Consider the following 24,910-nt stretch of genomic DNA (forward strand, 5'->3'; position numbering starts at 1 on the left):
TAAAAGTACAATACAAAACAGATAACAGGCAAGACACCAGAAAAATGCCATGTGACAATGGAGATGATTGGAACTTTTTATGTACAGGTCAAGGAAGGGCAAGGATTGCCAGAAACTACCTGGACTTGCGAAGCAAAAAAGAGTCATCTCTAAAGCCTTCAGAGACAGCATGGTTCGGATAACACCTTGATTTCAAACTCCAGAGCCATGACAGAATAAAGCACTACTGTAGTAAGTCACCTAATTTATGGTACATAGTTAGAGCAGCCTGAGAAACTGATGTACAGGAGAAATGATGGAGAGAAATAAGTGAGAAAAACAGGGCTAATGCCCTTGAGAACGTGAAATGGAGCCATTTCCAAGGTACCAGAAAAGGGGTTAACTAAGGCTGCCTACTTCCACCAACATGTAGAATCATTCATAGAAGATCTAAACAATTATGACCTTACTCAGAAGCTTTGGACAACAAAGAATACAGTTTGTAAGTGGCTTTATTTACTACACGATATACAGCCTCCATATCGAAGTAACTAATCTTAGTCTAAGCATTCAAGAGCCAACCCTTGAAACTTAAATACACCCATTCTCTACCAACTAAAAGAGCTTTGAGAACAAAAGTGGGTCTTAGCGAAAGGAATGGAGAGCTGATGATGAAAACACAAAGCCAGAGTAAAGGGGAGGGGTCCAAATGGGGATCCACTCTTACCTTGAGCTGCTGCTGAAGCTCACTGTTCAAGCGGGCCAGCACTGCATTGGCCTCTTTATTTTTGCGGATGGCTGTCTGGATTGCCTTCTTCTGTCTGGAAGACTGCCTGTAAGATAGAACAAACAGCTTGATGAACAGACTTAGAGGTCTGGAGTCTTCCTTGCAAGTCAAACTCAGATTCATGAGACGTGCTAAACTGACAAAGGGTAACATCCCAGGGCTCCAAAAATAATATCTCCTATTCCCAGGCCAGCATCAAAATTGGTCAGGATGGGTAATTTACACCCCATTTTACAACTTGAATAAAGGCTGTGATTGGGCCTTTTCAAACATTTGTGTTCCAGTTATTCCAAGACATTTTAATAAGCATTTTTTCTAGTAATTCCTATTAGCTCAATAGCCCTTTTGTGGAAGCATTAATGGAATCTACTTCAGTGGACAAGACTGGTGGAAAAGAACAGAACATTCTCTTAAGAAAAAAGTACATTAATTTAGCAAAACAGCCTAATTCTCCTTTATTTCTTTAGAAGGAAGGGAAAAAAGTAGGGAAGGAGGGAGGGGGAGGGACAGAGAGAGAGTATGAATTTTAATATGTACCAGAATATATCTGAGGCACTTGAGGAAAATGGAGAATGCCTTTGTATCAGCTAAGTCAGTACTAAATTCAAAGAATAGGTGTAACTAGAGCGATCATGTGTAGTTAGGGAGATCATGTGTAACTGGGGCAATCATGTGTAACTGGGGAGATCATGTGTAACTGGGGCAACCATGTGTAACTAGGGAGATCATGTGTAACTGGGGAGATCATGTGTAACTAGGGAGATCATGTGTAACTGAAGTGACCATGTGCAACTGGGGAAATCATGTGTAACTAGGGAGATCATGTGTAGTTAGGGAGATCATGTGTAACTGGGGCAATCATGTGTAACTAGGGAGATCATGTGTAACTGGGGCGACCATGTGTAACTGGGGCAATCATGTGTTACACTTGGTTCTATTAAAGTATTCACTTACACTGTTTGGCCATAAGTCTCCTAATTTTCTAAACTCTGTGGTAGGAATGATAAATCAACATGGTCACCACAAGTATAACTTACAAACTCTCATCCCATAGCAAGAAACATATTTAAAAGGTGATTCATACTCTCCTAGAAAAATGACCATATTTTCAATCACTGGGGAATGGGTCCTAGTCCAGATCTACCATACACATATGATGACTATTTCCTAAAGTGATACACTATGCTAGCCACCCTGCAAATCTGCAGAAGACATAGTCCCTTCTGCAGTAAGTTTAAAGGCTAGTTGTTTCAGCCATATAGAAGCAAGAAAGTCTGCTATTTTTAAAACACAGAGGTTGTACTTACAGTTTTAATTCTGCGATTCAAATCTAGTAAAGCCAAGTGCTTTACCTACTGATCAATCTCCTCTACTTTTTAAGAAAATAATTTCATTAGCATGTATTCATTGTGCAAAGTAAAAGGTTTCATAATGACATTTTCATTCAAATATATCATGCCCTTTGGCCAGTATTCACTATTCAATACCCTTTTCTGTCCTTCCTCTCCCACTAGAATCCATCCTCTTCACAAATGCCCTGTGTTTATTCTAGTGTTGCACATATAGGAGCGTGTGTGTGTGTGTGTGTGTGTGTGTGTGTGTGTGTGTGTGTGTGAAAAGAGAGGGAGAGAGAGTTATCTAGGTTCCACATAGAAGAGTAAATTTTTTAATTCATAACTCCTTTACTGAATGAATAATATATGCCAGAATACAATAAAAGTAAACTAATACTACAAAGTACAATTTTGAAAATAAAACCGATATAACAAATATACATAAGAATGCTTGAATTTTGATACATGATGCATTCCTTGGCATTACAACAAATTTAAATGTCTATTAGAGAAAACCTGTGCCTCTGCCCAATTTTAGTGCTTTTTCCAAAAGCAACAGCGTTCTAGAAGATTTTTTCTTTGACTTTGAGATATTTGATATTCAGACATTTGTTCAAGCACATAGATTTGGTTTCAATAGCACATCTACAGATCTTGCTATTCTGGTAACATCTTGAGTAGCATCTACTTCTGAACAAGTACTCTCTCATGTTCTAAAACTGTTGATCCTTGAAATGAAATTTATTTCAATTGTGGGTTTTTTGTTTGTTTGTTTGTTTGGTTGGTTGGTTGGTTGGTTTTTCGAGACAGGGTTTCTCTGTGTAGCTTTGCGCCTTTCCTGGAACTCGCTTTGTAGACCAGACTGGCCACAAACTCACAGAGATCCGCCTACCTCTGCCTCCCGAGTGCTGGGATTAAAGGCGTGCGCCACCACTGCCCAGGTAATTGTGGGTTTTTAATAAACTGGGATGAAGTAAAAACTCACCCTTCCTCCCTGCAGGAACACAGAGCTATTGTTGAAGTATACAAACTCAAAACTGTCTACTTGAAAGAACATTAGTTACTAACATTTCTGGTAAGGCAATACATGCTCCAGGATAATAGTCAATATATGAATATATAATACACTGAATAGCAACAAGTAAAAGAACACAACAAAAAAGAAAGAGAAAAAGAAAAACACAACAGCCTGTAAAGAGGACAAGTTTCAGAGTGGGACAAGATCTATGAAAACAACAAATCTAACCCTGGACTTCTACTCAGAGCACAGAAAGCTCTCAAAACTCAGAGCACTAGCATTTGTAGCTCTGCTTCCTGACTGTGTCTCTGCCAATGCAGCCTTATGTGCTCGCTGCCATGCCCCCCCCCCATGTTATACTGTAGCTCTTCAAACTGTGAGCCAACATGAACCCTTCTTCCCTTAAAAAAAAAAGAACTCAAAATGCAACAGTAAAAAAAAAAAAAAGAATTAGAAAATCAGCAAAGGAGAGGAAGAGATGGATCACCAAAGAGTGTGCGTGATGCCAAACATACAAAAGAAAAGCTTTTTAACATCACTGGCCTTTAGAGAAATACAAACTAAGATCAAAATGACACGGAGTTACATACCCACTAAAATTAAAAAAGGAACACCACCAAACACTGCAAAGGCATGGAGAAATTTAGTATCTCGTTACATTGCTGGTGGGAATATGCCATGGTACCTCCATTCTGGAAGATAATAGTTTCTTTTCAAACTATACATATACTTAGCAAACAATCCAAAAAAAATCACAGTTCAGGATGCTCATCCCAAACAAAAGAAAATATATTTAAAGATAAAAAACCTGTGCAGAGATGATTACAGCAACTTTATTTGTGATCGTCAACAACTCCACACAGCCAAAATATTGCTTAATAGGAGAATGTCTAAACAAATTGGTATATCCATGCCATAGGATTCTGCTTCACAGTGTTGGATGATACACACATCTATCCACTTGGATGGATGTTAAGGGATGAAAGTTCTCCTTTCTTTGGGATAAGTGTCCTGGAATGTGATTTTTTTTATTATGTACTAAATGTATGCTGAGAAAAAATGTCAAATCCAAATGGTTGTGTGCTACATGATTCCATTTATATAGCATTCTTGAAATGACAAAATTATAGGAAAGGAAAATTAGACAAGTGTTTGCTAGGGGTTATGAGTGTCAGAGAATAGGAGGTAGAATGTTGATTATAATGATGAACTACACAAATCTATACACTATGATAACATGTGATAAAATGGTATAGAATTATCCTGACTCTAGTTAGGTAAAATGTAATCATTGGGACAAACTACATGAAAGATAAACAAGCTTGCTTGGTATTATTTTTTGTTAGTTTCTGTGATCTATATAGTTCAAATTTTAAAGTTTACAGGAAGAAGTCAATCAGAACTAGATGCCTCTTTATCCTTAAACTACCACTATGCTATGTGAGTCAGCTTAGAACAGCTTCTCCTTCTCCAAGAACTGTCTCCATCACCTCCCTCCACCTGCATGGGCAGATGGCCTGTAGTCATGTTTGTCTGATGAAACCCTCCCTTCCAGTCTCAAGCTTGAACGGATGCTGGGGCCCAGTGACCTAGGCAGCTTCTCTCTCTCAGGTATATGGAGTGACAGTTACGAATCCAGTTCAGCCTTGGCCCTGCAGAGCAAGTCAATCAACCTACAGAGCTGAAGGTGGTAGACTTCTTCACAGAGAAAACTAACAAATATCCTTTAGAAGACTAGACAAATGTCAGGAGCCCAAAGGTTTGCAGCCCCCTTTTATGATCTGTTTCTGTCACTATTTTCTACGAGCCAACCCCTACATCTTCACAATGAATATGGTTCCTTAAAGAAAGAATATGCTAAGAGATTCTAAGTACCCACCACCCCACCCCACCCACCCCCGCGCATTCGCAACCAAAGGAGTTCTAGGTAAAGCAAAGATCAGGTCCCAAATCAGACACAATGTTAGGGCCAGGTCACCTGTTAACAGTTCAGGAAAAGTGTTTATCTTGCCTCTTAATTGCTTCTGAAGTTTGCACCTACAAATTCCCCTAGCCTTTTACTCCATGTCCCAGTCTGGGCTACAGCTGGCCCAGTTTCAGTGGAGGAAGCCGTGCAACTAACTGTTCAGCAAATAATTGTTTCTCTGTTGCCTTGGTGGGTGAAAACATGTGACTAAGTTTTGAGCCAGTAAGACCAGAAAGATCTTAGCAATAAGCTGCCTTTTCCCCATTTGTTCTTTCTCTCTTTCTATGTGACCTGAAAAATAAACATGTTGGTGACAAGTTGCCATTATCTATATGAATAAAGGCAAATACCAAAGAAATCCAGAACAGGAAGACAATATGCCCAGCTTCCAGGACCAAGCAATCCTAACCTTCTGAACTTTATTTTCTGTTCAAGTGGCAAACTCAAATTTTGAAAAATGTATTTTTTATTTATTCTTTGATATTCTCATACATGTATACAATATATTTTTATTATGTTTTAAAGGACATAAGCTCGGCATAGTGGCTCATGCCTATGATACCAGCACTCAGAAGGCTGAGTCAAAAGGATTTTCATGAGTTTGGGGCCACCCTAGGCTACATGGTGAGTTCCTGGCAAGCCTGCGCTACAGTGTAAGATCCTATCTCAAAAAAAAAAAAAAAAAAAAAAAAAAAACAAAATCCTTCCCAGAAAGAGTATCGATGAGATTCTCTAAATGAGAAAATATTAGGCTGGGTATGGTGCCTTGTACCTATCATCCTAACATTTGGGTGGTGAAACAGTTGAATCAGGAGTTCATCATCCTCAGCTACATAGAGAACCCACCATGACTACATATGAGATCCTGCCTTTTTGCTCAGCCTTGGTGTAGGGAGGAGGGGACTGGACCTGCCTCAACTGAATCTACCAGGCCGAGCTGAATCCCCAGGGGAGACCTTGCCTTGGAAGAGGTGGGAAGGGGGGGTTGGGAGGGAAGGCTGAGGGGTGGGAGGAGGGAGGACAAGGAAATCTGTGGCTGATACGTAAAATTAAATTAATTATAAAATAAAAAATATTTAAAAAAAAAAAGAAAAGGTCAAAACTTAGCCATTCCCCAGGCCTTAATTTCTCCCAAGGAAACTGGCTGCACCTTCTAAGTCCCAAACTTGTATTGCCTTTTCTACAGTTGGAAATGGAAGACTTCCATCAGGGATTCAAACCATTAATCCCACAGACAATCCCAATACATCAAGCATGAGAAGGGAAAGAAAAACTTAGAGCCACATTGAGAACATCATGAAGGTAAGCAAACAGTCTATAGCAGAGCTAGAACACTCTGGAGTTATGGGGAATAATAGAGGTTATAGAGGTTGGCACAGAGCCATGGTGCTATCATATGGTATCGTCTGTCTCTATACTGCATGAAGAATCCTCTTTTCCAAAGGTTCATCTTTAATAGACAGCAAAGATGCAGCAAAGAAACAACTAAACCAAAGTGTTTCTAAGGCAAATTCACATCTGTCCTTAGTAATGATGACACATTATGAAATGTTTACTGCACATAACCTGGCTCAGCAGTAGACTTGGACAAACTTACTAATTTCTTTTTGTGGACAATGGCAATATCAAAAGCTGAATTTGTTTCTGACAATGGTTCATTTTTGATGTTAATTTCTATAAAAGCTGATGACAGTTTTACAGCTAGTCTACTTTATTTTTAGCCTTTCTCAGTGTTCTGTTGGAGAATTAAGGCTTACAGAAAATGATTGTGACTCTTTTTCTCATTTTTCCCAAAGATAGTACATAGCAACTAACACTGTAAATGAGAGACAAGTAGGGAGGGGGTAACAACTCTATATAACACATGTCTAAAGGAATCTGAGCTTATCTCTCGCTCTCAAAACTCTGGCTGGGAAAGAACTGTAGGCCAACCATTTTGTATTTTCTATCTTTTGCTCCCTGCCTTGAAAAATTATGAACGCTAAATTCCTTCCTATCATGCCAACATAAACTAGTCTTGGAACTAAAACAAGAAGCTGTATAAAATACTCTGATGTGAAAACTTAGGCCCTGATTATTCACAGTGTGATCTGTGCATTAGTCTCTCAGCTAAATATCACATGGTCACCTCACTAGCTTCAGAGTAGCATGCTGAAGGACATTCACAGAACAAATGAAAGGTAGAAAATACTATTTCAATAAACACTGCAGGGACAACTGTATAATTGCCATGTCAAAGAATGAAGTTGAACCCCATCTTCATATGATGCACAAAATGAGTTCAAAATAGACCACAGATGTTATAAATACCAGTTATAAAGTGACAAGACTTTTACAAGTAAACAATCTTTGTGAACTTGGAGTAGGCAATGGTTTCTTAAATATGACACTAAAAATATAAGTGACAAGCTAGACATGGAGGTGCACACCTCCAATCCCAGAATTCAGGAGGCAGAGGCAGGTGGATCTTTGTGAGTTCAAAGTTAGCCTGGTCTACAAATAAAGTCACAGGTCTTTCAGGGCCACACAGTAAGATCCTGTCTCAAACACACACACACACACACACACACACACACACACACACACACACACACACACACACACAATTTAAACTTGGTACTTCAAAGTACACCAACAAAGAAAGTGAAAACAACCAACAGAATAGGAGAAAATATTTGAAAATCGTGTATCTAACAAAGGAGCTGTATGCAGACTAGATAAAGAACCCATAACTCAATTATAAGTAGGCAAAGGATGAGTAGATATTTATCCAAAAGTGTATTCAAATGACCAATAAGCACGAGAAAAGATGCTCAACACTATTAATCATTAAGGAAATGAAAATCAAAACCACAACGAGATACCACGTTATAGTCCCTAGGACTGTCTAAACATGACCTGAAAAAAGATGATATCAATAGACATGCTAACATGGCCAGGGAAAAGATCGCAAGGCCTCAACCCTACAGAAAGAACTACAGGCAATTAAGAAATGCTAACAGCAAGAGAAACAATCTTCCCTAGGGAAGAGCATATCAGCTGATTATCCAATACCAAATGGTCAGCTCTGAAAACATGTACATAAAGGTAATATTATACAGACTGAACATGTTCTATTTAAGAATTCTACAAATATGCAACAATTAATGTAAAATAAGGCTATGAATTTGAAAGACAGCAAAGGAGGGTACATGAAAAGGTCTGGAGGGAGGAAAGGAAAGGGAGGAATGATGTAATTATATTATAATCTCAAAAATTAAAAATTATTTTTACATATTACTATTTAATTGTAATTACTACATAATTACTATGTAATACATAGTATTATCTAATACTAGATAAGTATTGATGAAGAAATAGAGAACTAGAACCCTCATACATTGTTGAAGATGTAAAGTAGAGTGGCCACTGTGAAAAACAATGGGGCGCTTCTTCAATGTGTTAAACATAGCATTACCATGAAACTCCAATTTTACCCATATGTGCATTCCCAAGAGAAACAAAATATAGTCCACACAGAAACATGAACACAGATAACTCTACAGCATAATTATTAATATGCATAAAGTTCAAATAACCCCAAAGTCTAATGAATCACTAAATATCATGTGGAACATTAATAGAACAGAATAGTATTCCACATTAAAAAAAAATTAGGTTATAATGCATGCTACAACATGGATGAACCTTGCAAACACCAAAAAAGTAAAAGGTAGCCAAGCACAAAGAACCACATGATACATGACTATATCTATGTAAAAATATAAGCCAAGTAGAGACAAAGAGTAAATTAGTGGTTTCCAGGAGCTGGGAAGGGAAGGGAAAGTGAGGAGCAACTTCCACTGGGCATGGAGATTCTTCTGGAGATAATAAAAAAATGTTGCAAAATTATACTGTGACAATGCTCACAATGCTTTGTGGATACTAAAAGCCACTGAAGTGTATGCTATGCAAATTATATTTCAACAGAGCTCATTTCAAAAAAAAATGGAAAGCAACAGTTCCATGTGTGAAGTTCACCAGTTGCCCTGCCATCTACTTTGGAGGGCAAGGTGGCCACCACTGACTCACTAGAATTAACATGAAGCTGAAATTAAGGAGAACAAAAACCAGCCATCTTTGTGCCTGACAGAAATCTATCCCTTGGGTTAGGAAGGTGACAATGATGCAGAAAATCCCTTCCTGTACTAGCTAATGTCTTCAGGGAACTATCTATTTGGAGAAAGAAAAATCCACTGAAGAAGGATACAAAGAATCCAAACGGGACCCAGCTTCCAGGCAAGCTGGTAACATCACCCACAGAACCTGTTGCTCTTCTTTCCACAATAGTGTAGCAGAAGGCAAGCTACAGAGCGCCTGAGACCTGAGGCCTCTACAGAAATATCACAAGGGATCTTAGTATCTGCAATACTGGCTAGCTGAGGTTCACTTCAAGCCAAGTGACAGTAGCAGGATGTTGCCCTCAGTATCTCACTTAATGTTCCTGCAGAAAGACTGAGTCAAGTAACAATCTTCTCAAAGACAGTCTTCCAGATAAGGACGGTTTGTTCAGAGCACCATTTCCCCACCCTTGGCCCGCTCCACCATTTCTCAAGCCCTCCAGTATCTGTTCCAGATGGTAAAGGAGGTATTACGGAGGATCAGCCTGTGCCATCCAGTACTGAGGTGACCAATATCAAGAACTCTACATGTTTTCTAAATAATACCCCACTTCTACTGAAAGTTGGGTCTATGATCATGGAGCTAGCCACATGCACTAAAGGAACTTGACATCAGACAAGAAATGAGGGGGAAATGCCCTCACCATACTGTTCCCTTCATAGCAAAATCTGGACCAACACAAAAAAGGAAAGAAAGAAAATAGAAGGGCCAGAAACCAAACCAAACAGTAGTCATGCTAAGTCCTATGGATTATAAAGTGTCCTATCAGATTGGGAGGCTTTAATGCCACCACCATCACCATGGCAGAGATGACTATGACAACCATAAAACCTTGTACCTAGGAAAATAAATGCAAATACATATGCCTGAAGATGTAAGAGGAAGTTCACCACCATCTTTTCACTAGTCTGTGCACTTACTTTTGTACTGTTGGATGGGGTTTCACCATTGCTGCAGAAGCTGCCCCTCCAACAGCAGCAGCAGCAGCAACAGCAGCAGCAGCAGCAGCAGGCTCTTGGTTTTCTGTAGTTTGATTTTCAGGCCTGAATTTCCTGCGAATAGGCTTTGATGGAGGTTGACCATGTGGTGCTTCCTGTGGATTAAAAAAATAAATCCAAAGTGCTCAAAAAGGTGTTTTAATGATCTCTCCATCCTTCTGTATCTATGTTACAATTGTGTAACTTGGTCCTCTTGTGGGACTCCTAACAGTGGGAGCAGGGGCTGTCTCTGACTCTGTTGCCTGCTTTGGGTACCCATTCCTCCTACTGGATTGCCTAGTCCAGCCTTAATAGGAGAGGAGGTGCCTAGTCTCACTGCAACTTGATATGCCATGACTGGGTGATATCCATGGGAGGTCTGCCCTTTTCTGAAGAGAAAGAAGTAGTGTATGGGGGGGCAGAGGAGAGGTGGGGGAGGGACTTGGAGGAGAGGAGGGAGGAAAAACTGTGGTCAGGATGTAAAATAAATAAATAAATAATAAAAGCTGGGAATCTACTTCCTTTTTCTGTCATCAAGAAGGACATCAAAATAAGATTCTAGTGGCCTCTTACTCTTTTCCTTTTTTAATGTTGTAAACCATCTATACTTTCTTGTCATTTAAACTCACATAGACTTGATACAACCATGAGGTCTTTTCTAATTGAAGACAAAACTGACTCCTGCCTCACTCTGGGGCTTTATGGAGAATAAGATTCAAAGTCTATAATGGTCTTAGTCATGTGTTCATCATTCTCCTACTCCTGATTCCTACATGAAGTCAAACAAAATAGCCAATGTGCTCATGAAACAGCTGGCCTGCTCATGTTACTTCCAAGCCCAGGGTCCACTCTCTTTGCTACGAGATAGCCTAGGAGACAATGCTGAAGAACAGGAAGAGGGTGAGAAAGTAAGTGGGAACATGATACTTAGTGAGTAGTGCTAGCTGTGCACAGAACAGGGGCCCAGTGGCATGGCCAGGCAAAATGAGAGGTGCCAAGATGCTAGAAAAAAATCCTGACATCAGCAGGTAGGGAACAAGGAGAGAAGGACCAAGAGAGACAAATGCATATGGAAATGGGATAGAGAAACTTACTGCTCTGCATGATAATTTTAAAAACTAATAAAACAACAACAACAACAACAACAACAAAAAAGCAAGAAAAGAAAGACATCATGGTACCAAGAAGGGAAGACTGGTCCAATCCACAGGAGGTGCTAACTGGGTCTTTAATGTTACAAGAGTCACTGTCTGAACTAGATGGTCCCAGATTCCTGGTGTCTTATTCAAAGAATTTTAAAAGGATCACAGGGATGGCAAAGCAGTGAAAATCTTGATTTAAAGAGACTTAAAGCACAGTAGGCAACAAATCAGTCTCATAAATGGAAAATATGGGAATCACTGGAGAAATCACTGTGCTACTTGGGCTAGAGTGCCCAGGAACAGCAGGCTGTTGTTTGGGGCTTTCTTTAATGGGGTTCAAGAGAAGGAGAAGTTGGTTGCTAAGGGGTGTAATATGGAAGATTCTATTTATTGGCAGGCTTGAATTATATTAGCCTTTTTTCTCACTGTGCATGCCTTTTCCTATGATGCATCTGATTTGAATTGTATGCATGCCCAATCACGCATAGACATAAGTTAGTAAATAGCAGGTCTTCCTTAAAAGTTCATGCTGAAGACACAGTTTGCCTTAATACACATGCATCCAATACTATTTCAGGCCAAATGTGCTCTGGGGCATTTTTCAAAGGAAATTGACCACAAAAAGAGTAACTACTAAGTAGATGACAAGGCAGGAGTAATTTAGCTATTGTTTGAAGTGGGGTATGCATGAAACTTGATGCAAGCAAGAGCCCTAGGTTGCTGGGTGCACTGTTAGGAGAGTGGGATGTGCATATCCAAACCCAGGTGGAGTCCAAAGGTGCTAAGCTATTCCTATAGTCACCTGATTCATTAGCAGAGATATGAAGTCTTACTAAAGCCATTTAGCTCTTCTCACAGTTTAAAAGTTTTTACTTCTTTTTATATTTTATATGTATGTGCCCAAGTGTATGTATATACACCATATGTGTGCAGTGCCCGCAGAGGTCAGAAAGTAGTGAGTCACCATATGGGCACCGAGAACTGGATCCAGGTTCTATACAAGAGCAGTAAGCACTCTTAACCTCTGAGTCATCTCTCCTGCCTCTCCACAACATTTTTTTGATCTTGCTGAAAACAAGGCAGCCATGTTTAGCTGGAAGATTCAGGAGAGTCCAAACTGCCAGGGACATCCAGATTCCAGCCCCAAAAACTCCAGGAACCTAATTTTCAGAAAGAGTTCACACGTCAGAGCCATGGATCAGTCACAGCCACCTTGGTGGAACCCTGAAAGTGGTAGAGTTGTAAGAAGGCCAGGCGTCTTTCTGCTGCTCTTACCTTCTTTGCTGGACTGCTTTCTGCAGCTTGAGAAGGAGCTCTGTTCAGCTGAGGGTGTAAGTCAGCTTCAGCTACTGGCTCAGACTGCAGCAAGATCAAAGAGAAGGTATAAATGCAAAAGAACCAACCATGTAAAGTCAGGACAAAGAAGACTCTGGCAAAGAGTCACTCAGGGAGACCAAGTCACACCGGTCTAGACTAAGCTGCAGGCAAGCACAAGTCTGTTGATGCTTGGGAAAAATCCTCTACCATAGGCCTTGCTGTCCCCTTCCATGTCTCCTGCCAGTGTCATTCACGAAAAGGAACCATGGCCATCTCATATATTTCCACATACAGACTTCTTAAAAACTAACACTTTACAAAAACTATAAAATTTATCAGAGGAGAAAGGGATAAGAAAGGACTTAAGGAGCACTGAGAAAAAAACCATCAGCACCATAAAAGACTCATAATTTTTAATATTCAATTCCTAAAAAAGAAACAGTGCATGGGCTGGAGAGATGGCTCAGCAGTTAAGAGCTACATTTCCAGAGGACTGGAGTTAGATTCTCAGCACCCACACCAGGTAGCTCACAACCATCTATAACTCCAGCTCCAGGAGAGCAGATGTCCTCTTCTGGCCTCTGCAGGCACACACACACACACAAAAAAAATAAATAAATAAATAAATAAATAAATAAATAAATAAATAAATAAATAAATAAATAAATAAATCTTTAAAAAACGAAATGCTCTAATAAATACAGCCATTTACCTTTAAAAGGGAAGGAGGTATGTAATGGGTGTAGTGATCAGAAAGGCTGGCTATTGACTGCACAAAGACTGATGGGGGTACCCCCAAGCATTTCAGGACACAGAACATAGACAAATGGAACATGGGGTAAATGGGCCTTATATAAGGCTCCCTGTGTCCCCAAGGCTTGCCACCTTCAGCTGTGTTAGAGTACTTTGCTTTTGGCTGTTAGTAACCAGTGCTACAAAATATTATGATGAGAAAACCAGCTACTTAGGAGCAAAGTGACTTTTACATTTCAGTGGTATCTGTACTTCATTTACCCCAAAACTAATTCACACCACAAAAACAGAGTGTAGCACAACCGACTGCCACTGCCCCTTCCATGGCATCTCTAGCCTCCTGCAGTGTGCCTTCTTCCCTGTGTGTGGCACTACTGAGCAGGCTGGCTCCCAGGGAGCTAACATTAGCAGATTCTGGCCACTTTTCCTCATCCTCCTTCCTTCTAAAATAGCATCCTTGGTGATTTCAGGTGGCTGAGAAGTGACAATCTCCTAATTGTAATTGCTCTCTCTCCCTTTTCTTCTCGGACTGCTCTTCGCCCTGAAATGCAGACTTTCTTGGGGTTCTCTGTCTTCTGTTTCCCTGCGCCAGTTTCCTTCCTTTGTTCATCCCCTCTACTCCTGAATTTTACTTATTTATTTTTCGTTCATTAACTAATTTATTGTGTGTGCATGCACATGTACCTGTGTGCCATGGTACACGTGTGGAAATCATAGAGGACCTCTTGTGGGAATCAGTTCTTTCTTTCCAAGATGTGGATCCCAGGGATTCTGCTCAGGCTGCAAGGCTCGGCAGCAACCACCTTTACCCACTGCACCACCTCGCTGGTCAATTTATTTGTTTGTTTGTTTGTTTGTTTAACGGTACTGGAGATTGAACCTAAGGCTTCACACGTGGGAGGCAAGCACTCTTTTACCTGGTATCTCCAGCCCTTGTTCCTGCATGTTATCCTAAAGACCTCTCTACCTCTTTTAAATCTATATATAAGCATTCAAGCTGCCCGGTTCCGAGTCCCACGTATTTCTGACAGCTTCTCCTTCCATTAGGGATGGCTGTGTTATTCATGCTGCTGCTGTTGCTCTGATTAGACTCTGACAAACTTACTCTATGGATGCATCATACATTGCTCCAGTATTTTGCATGAATTATGTCACATCATCACAGCCTTAAGACATGGTTAGTATCCCCGGACTATTGATGACAAAATTAAAGAAATTCACCCAAAGATCATACAAATAACAGGGTCTGAGGTCAGTTTCAAGTTCCAAAGCTAGGCTTGTTACCATGGTCTCGAGTTCTAAAGCTAGGCTTGTTACCGCAGTGCAATACAGCCTCAGGCCCTCGTAGGCCTCAATGTCGTTCATGCAAGGCATTATTTACCAGACAGCTACTGCTGGCTTGCTATGCTGGCACTTAAAGATGAACAAGGCACCACCTCTACTTACCACCATCTGGGAGTCCAGTGGAAGAAGCAAATATATAACCAAAGATGCATGGTTCAATGCAGTGTGGTAGAGAAGAAGAGTGGGGATTACAGAAGCACTCATTCTTGTAGGACAGTTAAGACCTAGTACGTGACACTTCAGCTGAGGTCTGAGTGACATGTAGGATGCAGTCAGCTACAAGAGCTATATGTGTGGATGATGACAGAGGGAGGTCCAAAGTAAACTCACAAAGGCCTATATATACTCAGACAACCAGAATATTAACTTGGAATACCACAGAAGGTTGAGGTCAGTCTCTCAGACAGGAAGTTTAGAAGGAACAGTATTGTAGTTAGGGTTTCTATTGCTGTGAAAAGACACCATGACCACAGCAATTCTTACAAAAGAAAGACATTTAATTGGGTCTTGCTTACAGTTTCAGAGGTTTAGTCCATTATCACCATGAGGTTGGAGAGATGGCTCAGCAGTTAAGAGCACTGCCATTATCACCATGGCAGGAAACATGGAGATGTACAGGTAGACATGGTGTTAGAGAAGGAGCCTAGAGTGCTGTATCTGGATCAGTGAGAGAGAGAGAGAGAGAGAGAGAGAGAGAGAGAGAGAGAGAGAGAGAGAGAGAGAGAGAGAGAGAGAGAGAGAGAGAGCGAGCGAGCTGGCTTGGGCATTTGAAACTCCGAAACTCCAAAGCCCACCCCTAGGGACATAGTTCCTAAAGCAAGATCACACCTACTCCAACAAGGCCACATCTCCTAATGCCACTGCCTAAACATTCAAATATATGAGTCTATGGGGACCATTCATATTCAAACCACCACAAGCAGGAATGGGGATAGCTTGTTTCCATGTATGTCAAGTTCACGTGAAGCTCCCCAGGAGCCACACATTTTCAGCAGTCTGTAGAGTGTAGCATTCACCTCCTTGTCCCTGGGAGTTTTGAGTCACACTCCAAGATCCATGAGTCAAATGTCAGTTTTCTGGGCAGCTGAGCTCACCACCCACTCAAATACAGGGCTTCTGGTGAAGAATCCATCGAGAACCTGAGGTCCCTTCCTGCCTGTCACTTGCAATTTATTGCTTAGACGGCATGTGCTCTGGCCCCAAGTCTATGCATGCAAGCCCCTGCAGGGACCACAGGTGAGCAGGGAGAATCCCAGCAGGCAGGCAGGCAGGCAGGCAGGCTGGCCGAGGGGGAGTGGCAGGCCCAGGTATGCTGCCTTTTGATTCGCCAGTTCTCTCCCATTACACAGCAGGCGGAGAACTATGTCTTCCACTGATTCCCTGTGGAAATACTGAGGAAGATAACAAACTGACCTTTTCAACATAAATGAGGATTATGAGCACAGCCAAAGCACTAGAGTGTCTTTGTTACTGCCACCTAAAAACAAGCAGCAATCAGGGAAAGGCCTGAGGAGGCAGTGGAAAGACTTGCTTGAGGTGGTACTTTTCCATTTACAAGTATACCTTCCTGAAATTGTATGCAGTAGCCTGGGTGTTCTTGCTCTATGACTGAGAACAAACAACTGCATAATATTAGGTCAGGACCTCCCCACCACATTCTGTTACCCCACAACTGATCTAAAATGGGTTCATCTACTGAGTAGCCAAAGGAATGACTCTCACAAAGGATGCAACATAGGAATCGGGGAGGGGGTGCCAGAAGGTGGCACAGGGAAAGAAAACTAGCTCTGTGGTAAGAAAAATTGAGGATGGGGGCTAGAGAGATGGCTCAGCGGTAACCAGAATTCAATTCCCAGCATCCACATGGTGGCTCATAGCCATCTAAAATGGGATCTGATGCCCTCTTCCGGCATGCAGGCACACATGCAGATAGAGAATTCATATACATAAAATAGATATAAATCTTCTTAAAAAGAAAAACTGAAGATGAGATTTAGACATGCAAAACTGCCTCATCTCAATAAGCTATCCTACCTTCCTTCATGAAAATGGCATGAGCCTCCCATCAGGCTTAGCAGCTGGGTGGCAGAATAAACTAGGGAGGTTCCTTTGCTATCTCTTCACACTGCTATCAATGATGAGTTTTAGAAGAAAGATGATGCATGAAAGCAGGAAGGCCTCAGTAGCTGGCTTCTTCCTCTGTGGATTCAAAAAAGTAGAGGTAGGAAAGATCTACTCCAAAAGATCTTTTTTTTGTCCAAAAGTCCTGGCTATATGAGCTGAAATACAACTCCAATGAAAGGAGCATATATTTGATTTCTAACTGATATTACAAACAGTAGTCTTGCTTTCATGGCTCCATGTGAAGCAACATATACTCAGTCAGGATGCAGAGAGCCAGGTCCCATTTAGGAGTGCACATTCAACAGCCACTTACTTTTAATACTTTGACCAGTTATGAATTTCTGTATTAATCACCACCCACTGTAAAAAGTAGCTTCTTTGATCAAAGCTGACAGTAGCACTAATCTATGGCCATAAACATTTCTTATCAATACGACAGGTACATCACGTCCATTAAACAAAAGAATAGCAGTAGCTTCCCTAATGGGGCTTACCACCTTCACAGCCACTGGCTTTTGACCACATATATACAATGTTTTAATGTCAATATTCCTCTTCCTCTAATACAAATGAAAATATTTTCATTCTAATTTTTCAATGAAAAAGCCTCATTAGATAACAAGGTAATATTACTCTGGATGTGAAAAATTAACCTGGTACTTTGTGTATTACCGTGGCCGATGAGACAATATAGCCTTTGCTCAGTTGGCTTACCGGACACAGCCATAGGCCAGAGAGGCTAAGCATTTCCGTACATTCATTTATTCAGTTACAGAGATTGTTTTTTGTCTCTGGCATGCCAAGGACAATGGTAAAAGTATGGGATACAGGAAGGAGGCAAATAGCAGTCAAAGGTTCTATGGCATCCCGCTTAGATCACCTTTATGTAGATGGTACACCCTTCCAACTAGCTGCTCTGAGTGCTAGCTACTAAGGTCTCACAGCTGCTATCTTCTCAATGGAGGAAGCCTGCCTCCTGACCCCACCCTCATCAGTCCACAGAGAACGGCTCACTTGGAGATGAATATAAAGGCAAGGTTCTTGCCTCAAAGGGGATAACTCTGAGATGTAACTTGCATACGAAAATCCTCCCATGTAGATCATACTTAGCTCTTTCCCTCTTTCCTCTTCATCATGTTTCCCTCTCCTCTTTCTGGTGTTTTTTTTTTTTGTTGTTGTTGTTGTTGTTGTTGTTGTTGTTGTTTCCTGAAGAGCGCTCCCTTAATAAATCACTTTCTAAGATTGTTCACCTCAGGTCCTGCTTCTAGGGAAGCTGACTGAGGCACACACAACATGCTCCAGAAGAGGGGACTTCAAGTGTTCTTATACACTTTCCTCTGGTGTTCATTTTTGCCTGTGTGTATCTTTCTGTCTCTTGTATTACTTGTCTTGTAGAAAGCCAGTTGTCATTTTATAAGGGACACCCAAGCAGTCCTTTTTTAAAAAAACTATTTATTTATTTGTATTTTATGTACATTGGTGTTTTGCCTGCATGTGTGTCTGTGCAGCAGTCCTAACATGGGATCTAAGCATGGAAGCGAGGCTCCTATCAATAGCCATCTCAGCAGATGATCCTCCCGCCCAACTGACCTTCCCTCTTTGGTATCTTGACAATAACTTCAAGGGAGACTGTGAGTCAGAACCATCAGCCAACTCACTCCCAAAGTCCCCATCCAGAGACAATTACACATGTTAGTTGGTCGAGTTTTCTTTTGTGAAGGCGCTCTAACATTCCAGAGTGTGGGATCTGGTTAGGGTAGAGCAAGGAGAAAGTATGGGGAGAAAAATGCTGCCGGTGATGGAACATGGACTTGCACTGTCTAGAACATATTTGATACTATTTCCCACTTCTATGCTTTGCTCTACATTGCAGCAGGTAGAAGCATGGGAATGGCTAATCTTTTTGGTAAATTCTTAATTCCTTCAATTACATTTCTTCCACTAAGAAATAGCATAGCACTTCCTGTTCTCCTGGCCAGACTTAGCCCCATATATGTGAATGTTGAGAATTTGTAGTTTAGCCTGAGGGCACTGGAGCTACTGACAGACTTTATGTAGAGAGTGACCTGATTTGCTATGCATTTTCAAAAGATTATTCTGGATCCAATAAGTGGAAAGCACTGGAAGCAACCCATACTGAGCGAAGGAAATTCCATTATAATTCTGAAGAAGAAAATGAGACAAGAGGTAAGTGTTATGTAAACAGAGTTACAGCCAGGCATGTAGTGCACACCTGTGATCTCAGTCCTCCAGAGACAGAGGCAGGGGAACTGCAAGGTCAAAGTCAGCCTGGGCTATCTACCAAGACCCTGTCTTGAGAAACTAAAATAAATGAATAAGTAAATAAAATAAACCAGGTTGACAAGAATGGGAATAGGCAGTTATGAGTGCAATTTAGACTAGAAACTAGATACATGCTTGGTGACTGATGAAATATGGTTAAGTGAAAGAAAAAAAAAACAAAGATAAGAATCTCCAATTTTGACCTTGGATGATGGGTAAATAGTTGAGAGAGAAAATAGCTCAAAGCAAGCAGAAAAAATTATGGGCATACAGAAACTGAATATAATTAAGCAGGTGCATCACAACACAGTGCTAGAATAAGCCACATAATTCCCTGTGGCAGTAACTCTCTAATGCAGCTACCTAGGGAAGATGAATCCATGAATTGTCTAGAGCAGGGACAGGCAAGCTTTTTCCATAAAGGAAAATACAGTAAATATTTTAGGTTTGGGAGGCAGTCTCTACTGGAACTTTGCCACAGACAATACAACGAATAGGCACAGCAGTGTTCTGAGAAACCTGATTACAAAAAATGATGATGGATAGACTTGGCCATAGATTATAGTTTGCCAGCCCTTGATATAAAAGGAAAATAGATGAAGACCAGGTTGGAAAGCACCACCTTGCCTATCTCTTCTTAAAGCTCCATAGAACACATTATACATGCCATGCTCTGAAATGCTGTGAGGGAAAGGAAACCATTTGCTTTTGCTTAACCACAGTACTTTTTAGACTCACTGTCTTCATTTGCTTCCTTTCTTGTTACTCCTATTAGCATCCAGCAGAAGCAATGCTCTACCGAATATACTTTGAGAACACTGAGACTGGGTGTTACTGGAATGAAGAACATACCATTTGACTTCAATGTCATGGCCCACTGTGCTGGCTAGTTTTTATGTCAACTTGACACAAGCTAGAGTCATCTAAGAGGAAGGAACCTCAATTTGGAAAATGCCTCCATAAGATTGGGCTGCAGGCAAGCCTGTAGGGCATTTTCTTAATTGATGATTGAAGTGGGAGGGCCCAGCCGATTGTGGGTTGTAACACCCCTAGGCTGGTGGTCTTAGGTCTATAAGAAGGAGGCTGAGCAAGCCATAAGGAGCAAGCCAAAAAGCAGCACTCCTTCATGGCTTCTGCATCAGCTTCTGCCTCCAGGTTCTTGCTCTGACTTCTTTCAATAATGAATAGTGTTTCAGTTACCTTTCTATTGCTGTGAAGAGATACCATGACAAAGGCAACTTGTTTTAAAAAGCATTTAACTGGGGGTTTGCTTACAGTTTCAGAGGGTAAATCCATAACCATTATGGCAGGAAGAATGGCAACAGACAGCCAGGGAGGGTGTGGGAGCAGTAACTGAGACCTTAATTCTTTTTTTTTTTTACAATTTAATTTAATTTTACATATCAGCCACAGATTCCCTTGTTCTCCCTCCCCCTCCCGCCCCCCCCTTCCTCCCCCCCAGCCCACCCCCCATTCCCATCTCCTCCAGGGCAAAGACTCCCCTGGGGACTGAGTTCAACCTGGTAGACTCAGTCCAGGCAGGTCCAGTCCCCTCCTCCCAGGCTGAGCCAAGTGTCCCTGTATAAGCCTCAGGTTCCAAACTCTCAATTCATACACTGAGTACAGGACCCGGTCCCACTGCCTAGATGCCTCCCAAACAGATCAAGCTAATCAACTGTCTCACTTATCCAGAGGGCCTGATCCAGTTGGGGGCTCCTCAGCTATTGGTTCATAGTTCATGTGTTTCCATTCGTTTGGCTATTTGTCTCTGTGCTTTATCCAACCTTGGTCTCAACAATTCTCGCTCATATAAACCCTCCTCTTTCTCGCTAATTAGACTCCCAGAGCTCCACCTGGGGCCTGGCCATGGATCTCTGCATCCGCTTCCATCAGTCATTGGATGAGATTTCTAGCATGACAATTAGGGTGTTTGGCCATCCTATCACCAGAGTAGGTCAGTTTGGGCTGTCTCTCAACCATTGCCAGTAGTCTATTGTGGGGGTATCTTTGTGGATTTCTGGAGACCTTAATTCTTATCCACAAATGCTGGACAGAGTGAGACTGAGACTCAGCATGGGCTTTTGAAACTTCAAAGTCCACCCCCAATGACGTATGTCCTCCAACAAGGCCACACTCCCTAGTCCTTCCCCAAACAGTTCTACCAACTAGGGACCAAGCATTCAAATATATGAATCCAGAGGAGTCATTCTCATTCAAACCACCATAAAGCAAAATAAACGATTTCCTCCCCAAGTTGCTTTTAGTCATGATGTTTCATCACAGCAATAGAAATCCTAACATAGATACCTATAGTCCATCCTTAGTCAAAAACATAATAGAGACCTTCAAGATGGCTTAGCCAGTAAAAGTTCCTGCCACCAAGCTTGATGATCTGAGTTCAATCCACAGAACCTACATGATAGAAGGAGAGAACCAACTTCCAAAAGTTGTCCCCTGACCTCTATATGTGCAACGCAGAGCATGCACGTATAAGCATATACGTGCACTCACACTCGTGTATGTAAATGGAAAAAATAAACTTTAAAAAAAGAGCAGCAATCTATGGCATTATAAATTATGGATTTTAAAATAACAATACAACACAATCAAATTCTTGTTCCACTGAGGCAAGCTAGCTTCACAAAAGTCCAATCCCAGATATGAGCCTAGATGCTCATTCCATTTCCCACTTGGGGTACTGCAAAAACTTGAGCAGATTTTCCCCCAGCCTTTAATTTTTTTATCCAGACCAGTGCACCCTGCATGGAGTAATTCATCTTACATCTCATCCTAACTCAAAGCCATATAGTGGGACCCCAAGGTTTGCTACACACAACACAACTCCTCTACCAGGCAGAGGTTTTCCATCATCTGACTCATAACCAGTTTCATTCAACCATAGAGAGCCTGCTTTGGGTATAGTTACATTCCAAATCTTCCAGCCCAGTGGTTCCCAAATATAGCTGGCAGAAGAGAATTATCTAGGGAAGTTTAATAAACTACAGATATCAAGACAGTTCTGCAGACTTTCCTCATTGGAATTCTCCTAGGAGTACAGCATTAGAAACTTAGATTTTTAACAAGCCCCTGTGTGATTTTTATGCAGCCAGCCCAGACCAACTGGGGGGCACTGATGGACCAAATTCTTCATTTAAGAGATGAGTAAATCAAGTCTCCAAGATGCTAGTCAGGACCAGGCCACAAGTGCTCTTGCAATGACTGACTAGGCTTCTGAATTGTTTGCTCAGCTACTTATGTATGGAATGGGAAAGTAAGTCATAAAACTCTATAAATGCAATTAGCAGTAAGATTTGGTTTAAAAGTCGATTTTGAAACAAAATCATCCCATTTTATTTTTTAAGCTTAACTGCAGAACTTTGCCAAGGTATAGATAATTGGTGACTTTTAAAATTCTGCAATATTCATGCTATTGGTGGGTTAGAAAATGAATCTCAAGCTTTGTTTAATACTGAAGAGCCCAGAAGCAAGAGCTAAATTCCAGAGAGATAACTGGACAACCCTGCAGCAGCCTTCTGGTGATTTTCAGCATCCTAAATGTCAGTGAGTGCCTGACTTTCACCTGGGCACATTTTTGCTCAGCAAGGCCTTACCAGAAAGCCATTCGATGAAACCTAGACATAGAAGATAAAAATCAACAGCCAGCAGCACCCTAGCCACAGCAAACCTTGTCATTCCAATACCAGTTTCCAGAGCATCCTAAGCACTCAATTCTCTGCAAGAATGTTTACTAGAATCCACAAGCCAAGTCACCTGCAAAATAGAGAAACAGAACTGAACTGTAAGCCCCTGGAAGGCACAATGTGTGCCTTGCTTTGTTATCATTTTCCCAGTGCCTAATCTACTTGCCATCAAACAGGGAGTATTGTAATTACCAAGGGAATGAGACAGCAACAAACTCAACACTATTTAGTGTACCACTGAACAAGAGGACTGGAATAGCAGAACACAGCAGGTACTGGGTACACACTATGGAGTCCAATCCAGTCTGTGCCCTTGCTAGGTGCATAAGCTGGTCACATACTTGACCTCTCTAAGCTGTAATTTCTCCATCAGCAAAATGAGGATAATCTATCTAATTCACAGCACTGTGAGGATTAAGCAGAATATCTTGTCCAGAATGCTAAGCACAATTACATAATAACTGTCCAATAATGGCAGCTACTATTATAATAAATCTAAAAGTGCAATTGATTTCTCAGGCACAGTTTCTGTTATTTACAATAACAGCCAGTTCAATGTAAGGGACATTTTCTCCCTTACTGAACAGATGAAAACCTATAGCAAGAACATGCTGGCTCCAGTTTAGAGTAAAATTGACAAACTATCCACAACCCAAATCTGTGTCCCTGGATATTATTCCTATCAGTACCGGAGGGGAGAAGCTAAAAACTACAGTTGCTGTAAACCTTCAGACTTCATGGCTACCTCCACCACAGTCATCTCAGTTAGTTTGCACCCCTTCCTCACACAGACCAATCCAACATGGGGGACACCAGGGAAAACACTGCCAAGGTCCCCTGACAAACTTCAGTGACAGCTAAAATCAACAACTATAAACTAAACCCTGGGTCCAGCAGTCACATGGTCAAACCTCTTGGGGACTGTGGAAACCCACTGGATTGTGGACAATATCCATGAAACAAACTTGTTCTTACAACTAAGATGGGGAGCTTTACTTGGGGATTTTAAAAAAGCCAATGTTTTTTATCATGACTGAGGTTTGGTTTCTTCTGTTTGCAATTTCTATTGACAGAACAGAGTCTGAGCTGAGTCTGCACATCATTCTCTCTATCACACACCTATATTGGAATCCACAACATAGTCCTCACAGACACAGTTGTCCTTGACAGGCTTCTTTGGAGAGTTGAACTGCCTAAAGTTGAATAAAGATGCTTTATGCAAGCTTCTTGCCTGCCCAAACAGGCACCCAATTCAAAAGCATCTCATGATGAGACCTTGGGAAAGCCTCTTTGTTTCTCCCCCATGGCTGTCTCTGGGTGGTGGAGTATTAGAATAGTATCATCTCTAACTACTTTTGGTTCACAGTCAAGCTATTACTATGAAATGTCTATTTAATAGCTATTAATAGTTTTTACTATTAAATGTTCATAGTTGGGCTGACACAGCCCTTTCTGGATGAGCTTTATCTATGAGAAAAATATGGCTTTAAAATTTCAACTAGGAATAGCTTACCAACAAGGAACTACAAAAAAACTATGGAAGAGTTGGGAAGCAGCTATAAAATAAGTTAGCACTGATGAGAATGTGAAATCAAGGGGGGCTGGAGAGAGTTGCACAGTAGGTAAAAACACGTGTTGCTCTTGCAGAGGACCTGGGTTGGAGTCCTAGCACCTACATGTGTGGCTCACAATCATCTACAACTCTAGTTCCAGGGGATCCAGCACCCTCTTCTGAAATCCACAGACACCAGGCACAAGCATGCTGCTGCAAAAACATACATGCTAGCCACACTTATATACATAAAATAGAATGCATAAATCATGTTGGGTATGGTGATGCATGCCTTTAATCTCAGGACTCAGCAGGCAGAGGTAGGTGGATCTCTGCGAGTTCAAGGCCAGCCTGATCTACATAGCAAGTTCCAGGCCAGCCAGGGCTATAAAGTGAGATCTGTCTCCAAAAGTCAAAAATAAATAAATTTGAAAATAAAGAGAATGTGCCAGTGGAAATGGATGACCACCAA

The 24,910-nt window shown here is 41.2% G+C and overlaps 1 protein-coding gene across 12 annotated transcripts in view; it reads right to left on the reverse strand.

Moving 5' to 3' along the window:
- The window catches only part of Reps2 (RALBP1 associated Eps domain containing 2), a 251,310-nt gene that overhangs the window by 13,842 nt on the left and 212,558 nt on the right, over nt 1-24,910 (reverse strand). For all 12 annotated transcript variants that reach the window (XM_076561820.1, XM_042268750.2, XM_006973223.4 and 9 more), the window contains 3 exons: nt 12,640-12,723; nt 10,166-10,338; nt 707-812 (listed from right to left, as the gene is read on the reverse strand). In XM_076561820.1, the coding sequence (XP_076417935.1) occupies nt 707-812; nt 10,166-10,338; nt 12,640-12,723 (363 nt within the window). The remainder of the gene's footprint in view (nt 1-706; nt 813-10,165; nt 10,339-12,639; nt 12,724-24,910) is intronic.

Source organism: Peromyscus maniculatus, chromosome X (genome assembly GCF_049852395.1).
Source record: "Peromyscus maniculatus bairdii isolate BWxNUB_F1_BW_parent chromosome X, HU_Pman_BW_mat_3.1, whole genome shotgun sequence".
Lineage (NCBI taxonomy): Eukaryota > Metazoa > Chordata > Mammalia > Rodentia > Cricetidae > Peromyscus > Peromyscus maniculatus.